The sequence below is a fragment of the Myotis yumanensis genome, unplaced genomic scaffold, assembly GCF_028538775.1.
Source record: "Myotis yumanensis isolate MYYU_CA2020_CCGP unplaced genomic scaffold, mMyoYum1.0.hap1 SCAF_10, whole genome shotgun sequence".
NCBI lineage: Eukaryota > Metazoa > Chordata > Mammalia > Chiroptera > Vespertilionidae > Myotis > Myotis yumanensis.
Window position 1 is genome coordinate 5,616,785 of NW_027223761.1, and position 6,656 is coordinate 5,623,440.

The 6,656-nt window shown below is 55.1% G+C and overlaps 1 protein-coding gene across 1 annotated transcript; it reads right to left on the reverse strand.

Annotated features, from left to right (window-relative positions):
- Window positions 1-2,011: 2,011 nt before the first annotated feature.
- On the reverse strand, window positions 2,012-5,438 carry CFL1 (cofilin 1). The gene is made up of 4 exons (XM_070427540.1): window positions 5,332-5,438; window positions 3,185-3,492; window positions 2,853-2,929; window positions 2,012-2,678 (listed from the first exon to the last, which is right to left on the reverse strand). Exons 1-4 carry the CDS (start codon window positions 5,332-5,334, stop codon window positions 2,566-2,568), a joined length of 501 nt encoding a protein of 166 aa, XP_070283641.1. The 5' UTR covers window positions 5,335-5,438; the 3' UTR covers window positions 2,012-2,565.
- Window positions 5,439-6,656: the final 1,218 nt, after the last annotated feature.

Below are 6,656 nucleotides of genomic sequence, written 5' to 3' on the forward strand. Positions count from 1 at the left end.
GAAAGCCACGCCATTCCTCTCCCCGCCCCTCTCCAGACATGGAAATCAAGTCCCTCCGTGTCGCCTCTTGCCACAAAGTTGGCGGAGCTGGAGCTCAGGCATGCCAAGGTGAGCCCTCCAGCCTCACTGAGCCTTCTTGCTACCTCACCTCCAACCCCCCAAGCTCTTTTCCAAGTGTCTGAGAGCAGCCTTGAGCAGTCCCAACTGAGGTTCAGGGCCATGTTTCCCAATCTTGGGCCAGGACCCTGCCCTTAACAACAAAGCCCTCAATAAATGGCAACTTACTGTTGAGGACAGGGATGAGGGGAGGGGGGGAGTGATCTGAGGTACATGAAGACAACACCCTGTCTCAGGGAGCATGGTGGCACAGGCCAGGGACACCTAGGACCTTTCTCCTCTGCAGGCTATCACACTGTTCTCTGGAACACCCTTGTCACCCTCAAAGGGAAGCCTTAGAGCAGCCAGATCCTGCTCTGAGACATTTAATGACAAGTCTCCCAGACCTCCCACCCCAGCAAGGTGCCTCCTTCCCCACCCACAGCAGCCATTGACCGTGCCCATAACCTCCCAGGGCAGGCAAGCCCAAGCCCCACCCATGCCAGGTGCCAGGCCCTGCAAGAGAATAGGGCAGCATGGGTACCATACTTGTCCACAAGTAAGTAGAGCAGCCTGTTCATAAAGAGAGGCTGGTTTTGTAACAAAGAGGCCTGCTTTTACCCTTACTTCCCAGTTTCAGGGCCCAGCAGGCACACCCTCTACCAGGGCACTATGGAGACCAGATCCTGGGGGAACACAGGGAGCACCCCACGAGCATCCTCAGCCATTTTCCAGAGAACCAACAGACTCCATGGGAAGGTGCAAGACCCAGTACTTAGAATCCAGGGCCAGTCAAGGAATGGACCACAGATGACAAATCCTCTATACCCATTTTCTAAATAGTAAAATGGAACTACCCCTTCCTGCCTCCCACGGATACTGGCAAGTTCCAAGGAATCAGGTCCAACTCTAGGTTTTTAGATTGGAATGGAGGGGGGTATAAATCCCACATTACCACGCCTAGGACTTCTAGGATACCTTTACCTGCTGGCCAGGTTAAAGCCTAAATTACAGGTTGGAGAACCCACAGCATTGCCAACACCCCCCTTGATTAAACAGAAAGGCAGAGCCCAAGACACCTGGGTCTGAAGTCCTGAGCTCCACCTGGTTAGCCCCACCCTGGCCTCCAGCCACATTTACAGCAGGCCAAAGGCTCAACTTGGCTTCTGACTCATAGCAGCCATTAGACCCAGCCCTCATAAATAAGTCAGCCATTCAGGGAAGAAGGGAGAGAAAACAGCAAAAATAGTCCTGAAGGCGGAGAACGTACCTCAAAGGGTAACCTGTGACTTGCCATCTCACAGCCCACATCTGGGAAGGGCTGAGCACGGAATCAGAAAAGGGGCCTCACTGCCCTGTCACCCACAAGGGTCAAGGCTATAGAAGAAAGCAGTTCCGGCATAAAGCCCCTTCTGCGGGAGGGCCCTCTGCAGATATATCCTGGCTCAGGTACCTCCTAGATAGCCAGTCTGGTACCAGCTGTGACACCACCTGTAGCATGAGTGGCAATTGTCAGAAGGGACTTGGCCAGTCATGGAGGCCAGATGAGGGTGTGGGCTGGTTGGAGGTAAGGAATATTTTTAAAATTTTTTTGTTAATGCTAACCGGAGAATATATGTTTCCCATTGATGTCTACACAGAGTGGAAGGAAGGGGGAGAGACACAGAGAAACATCGATACAAGAGACACATAGATTGGTTGCCTCCCGCATGCACCCCAACCAGGGCCAGGGACCAAGCCTGCAACCAAGGAATGTGCCCTTGTCCAGAATCAAACCCTGAACCCTTCAGTCCAAGGGCTGATGTTGTATCTACTGAGCCATACTTGCCAGGGCAGAGGCATAGAAAAGATTTTGCTCATTCTCCTAGCCTATGGCCCCAAGATCCCCTGGACCCCAATCCTGAAACAAACAACCTTTAATTAAGTGAGGCTTTTTATTGTTGTTTTTCTTCCTTTTTTTTTTTTAATTAAGGGTCCCTTACTGGTCCTGCTTCCACGAGTGCCCGAGACCAGGTGGAAAGGGGAGGGGAACCAGGCAGCACAGGGAGGGGTTATCTTCACAACATTCCATTTATACACAGAACTAAACAGACAAGCACAGAGTCACTATTGCGGTTAGAAGTTGGCAGCATGGGAAAGGGGGGGAACAGGTTGCAAGTAGGGGTGTCGTTAAAAAAAATACAGGCCCTCTCCAAAACTGGGGTGCCTGGGGTAGGGAGGACTTGGTCTGCTTCAACCCAAGAGGAATCAGAAGATCAAAAGCTGTTTGGGAAGGCCAGAACCGTCAGGGGTGGAGGGAGAAGGAAGGTCCAGGGGGTGGGGGGCTGTTTGGCAACTGGGTGAAGGGATTGCCCTCCCCCTGCTGGGATCCCTCCAGCCCCTCCGGTCTGGCAGAAGGGGGGCAGCCTGCAACCCCCCACAGGCAGGTCTGGGGCTGCCAGATGCTCCAGGCAGGGGGCTGGAGGGGGTTCACAAAGGCTTGCCCTCCAGGGAGATGACAGCACTGCCCCCCAGCTTCTCTGCCAGAGTGCAGCGGTCCTTGACCTCCTCGTAGCAGTTTGCTTGTAATTCATGCTTGATCCCTGTGGGGAAGAAGGGGGAATGTTATGGTCAGGAAGGAGCCAATTAGAACAGATGGAAGGGGAAGGGACAAGGTTACCTTCCAAACAGGCAGGAAAGAGGGGCCAGAACCACCTCTGCCATGCCAGGCACCCCACCCTGCAGCCAAGACGAGCAGAAGCACATGTGGCCCTTACCCGTAAGCTTCTTCTTGATGGCATCCTTGGAGCTGGCATAGATCATTTTGCTCTTAAGAGGCGCAGACTCAGGAGCCCTGGAGGGAAATAGAAAACTTGCAGCAAAGCCCCCTCCGAGTCTAGGAAGTGTCCTCAAGCTACAGAGGACTTCCAGAAAACACTTGGCTAGCCCCGAGCGTTCGAGTTTTTATCAAGTTCCTCATCAACAAGTGTTCTCCCGCCCCCAAAACACACACCTGTGGTTAATCAGGAGCCACAGATTTCCCATCCTGAGAAAGGGTAGGGCAGAGCTAGGACAGGTGACAGAGAAGTGCCTGCACTGAGGAGCTCACCAGAAGATAAACACCAGGTCCTCCTTCTTGCTCTCCTTGGTCTCATAGGTTGCGTCATACAGGGCATAACGGCAGTCTTTGTCCGGCAGCATCTTGACGAAAGTGGCGTAGGGGTCGTCTACTGTCTGGCCCACATCACCTACCAGGATCTCCTTGCCCTCTTCCAGAATGATGTTCTTCTTGTCTTCACTCAGGCAGAAGAGCACTGCCTTCTTGCGCTTCTTCACCTCCTCTGGTGTTGAGGACTTACGTACCTTCATGTCATTGAACACTTTGATGACTCCATCAGAGACAGCCACACCAGAGGCCTGGGCGGGGGCGGGGGAGACAAGCCACACACATCTCGTAAGGAATATTTCTGGGACTCCCCCTGAAGTCCCTCCTTTGCTTTCTTAGTTCCGTCTGGATGCCAAAATAGGATAGTCCTCAGCCCCAAGAAGTCATTAACCCCCTTCCCAAAACAAGTGACCCTACTTTCCCACCCAAGCCACTACCAAAGAACCAGATGGGACACAACGCCAGAACAGCAGCCATGGAGGAGACTTCTGATCACCTAATTCAGCACCACTCCTCCCCCCTAACATCTTACAGGCTAACCATTAAAGACCTGCGGGAAGCAGAGCCCAGGCTGAGACATTAGCGCAGAATCAAGACTCCACAGGCTACTGACTCGTTCCTACTCACAGTACTCAATCTCAGCTTTTGGATGAAAGTGCTGATTCACAAGATGGAGGGGACACAGACACCCCACAATGCTCGATGGGACACCAAATGTGCTCAACAGTTCTGAAAAGTTCATCAGAACTGCACAATACAGTTATTACGCAAATTATCCTCTTCTCTGCTGGGGTTTTCCTCAACCAAAGCAAAAATTACAACCCCTAATTACGGCCCTACCCGACAATTCCCTGTCCTCTGGAAAAAAATACAGGCCCAAAGGTCGTCGATAAAAGTAAACAGGCCAAGCTAAGGGCCCACGGTACTTCAAAGCCCTCCAAACTTCCATGATGGGTCGTGTTGGGGGACACCCGGAACGGGCTGTCCACAGCGAAATCGGCCTCGCCCCCCTCCCGGAACTGCAGAGGAAGTGGACCACGTGACTCAGCCGCTTCCGGAGTAGGCGGAGGAAAGACATCAGCTCGGCTCGGCCTCCTCCGAGAGAAACCCTACCCATAGGCGAGCACTTATAGGGTCTCAACCCCAAAGACTTGCCTTTGCCGGCCGGCGTATCAGCCACCTTGGCAAATTACAAGACCTTCGGTTCTCGCAGCCTTGGGGCCGAACACGGGGTGGGGAGGTTTCCGGGCGGTGCCCGCCTGGGTCACTTCCCTAAACTAGGCTCCACCCTCAGGGCCCATCCGGGAAAGCCGAGGGCCCCGCTCGTCCAGGGTTCTGGGCCGAGCGGCCAGACCTGAGCGTGTGCGCACGCGCCAACCGACAGCGCCGTTCCAGCCTTTGCAGGGTGTATACGGCGGGGAGCCCAGCTCGCTTTATGCGCTCGCTCGCTCTGAAGCAGGCCCGTGGCCTCCGTGGTGTACGCTCAGTGAAGCGCGGGCCAGCAATCCCCTAATCCCAGGCGCCCGCGCCCGGACCCCGCCGCCCCAGTCCCTCCTGGGCGCGGGCATCCCTACCACCTGCTCTCGGGCAGACCCGCCTGCCACGGGAGGGTGACGCGGAGACAGGAACAGCCCTTGGGTGGGGCGCGCGCGCGCCAAGACCGCTCGCGCGCTTTTCCCTTGCCGCCCCCGGGCCGAGTTTAGACACCGCGTGCTCCCGTCGAGCGCGCGTTCCCGTGAACCGACTCACTTCGGCCCCGCCGCGGCGCGCAACACAAGCTGCTCCAAGAGGGGCGGGCACGCGCGCACCCGGACCCCTCCCCCACGGCCGGTGTCCGCGCGGGCGCACCAGCGGGGTGGGGGAGGGGAAGGGAGCCCAGGGGGCGCGCGAACGACGTTGAAGCCGGCCCTCCCCTGCGCCCACGGACGCGCACGCGCATCCAACGCCGACCGCCCCTCAGCGAGACCCTCATCCCGCTTGGGGAGTTGGGGGAGGGGGTGCCGATGTCGCCCCCCGCCCCGTTACCTCCCGCGCGCGCAGTCGACCGATTCGCAGCCGCCTCCCCTCAGGCACCGTAGCTTAGCGCTCACCATGTTTCCGGAAGCTAAAGGAGATAGCAAGAAGAGCCAGGAAAGACGAGCGCCGCTGCAGCTGCTGCCGGGATCCGACTGAACGCGGCCTCTCCCGGCCCCTTCCGTTTAGTATGAACCGCACAATGAGGGGCGGGGCTGGCTTCCGGCGCTCCCACTGCTGGCCGACGGGTAATGAAGTCCGAGGATGCTGCACCGTCCGCCGGCCACATTGCATACTGGGAAATGTAGTCCGAGAGAGGCGGGGCTATGGCACGGAGCGCGCGCCTATTGGTCGAGTTTCCCAGGAAACATTATGAACCGAGAAAGGTGTCGGCGCTCCTTAATAGTCCCGAAAATGAGCCCAGACTTACCGAATTTTGCGAAACGGTTTTTCTTAAGAACTATGTTGGTACTTTTAGGGCTCCTTGGTTTTAAAATTTTCAGTGAGTTACCATTTTCTTTTCTGAATTGAAGCAACTATTCATTGGCTTGGAATCCAGTCCTTGATCAAGGAGTATCGTCAAGTATAAGGTGTCTTCAATCTAATAAACATTCATTGGGCACGCTCCATGTGCAAAGACAGTCTTGTCTCCTGAGAAGACACCATATGCAACTTAAGCAAAATAAGAGGGAAAAATAAGGGAAAGACTACAAGGAAAATTTTATGAATAGCTTTGTTTTTGTTTTAAGTGTTTGGCAAATTCACGAGGCAATAAAAGGAGACGGGCAGGGGTTTGTGCATTCAATTCAAGGATTATGTGCCTTTTGCTAGACAGTCAACAGAGGAAATAGGTATTAAATCTTGTTCTCGAGTTGATAACCAGGAATATGATTAAACCTACAAAAATTGAGACAAGCTCTGCAGGAACATAAGCTTCACAAAAAAGAAACTGGGGCGGAGGCTCCGGAAGATTTTGTTAGCCTCGAACAATGACCCTGGCCTCAGTGTGCAGGCAGAGAAAACAGGGTCGCAAACGGGGAACTAGGACTACTGAAGTCTCAAGTGGAAGCCGGGTTTTCATTATCTGGGGATCAGTGCCCGGAGTGGGGTACCTCGCAGAGCATGCTGGGGGTTGTAGTCAGGGACTTTGCGCCGCACCGCCCACCAACCGAGCAACGCGGAGCCACAGGTGGAGGCCACTGCTCGACCCCCGACTCTTGCTAGCGACACAGCCGGAAGAAGCTGGCTCCACCTTTTTTAAGCCTTGGAGTTTCCAAGAGCAACGGAGAGGGGAAGGGCGATACCGCAGTTATCCTGGAGACGCTCCCGCCCGCCCCTAGCCGCGGGATGCCCTAGATGTCCTTATTAGGACAAGAGACTAGAGGGGGCGGGACCAACCCTA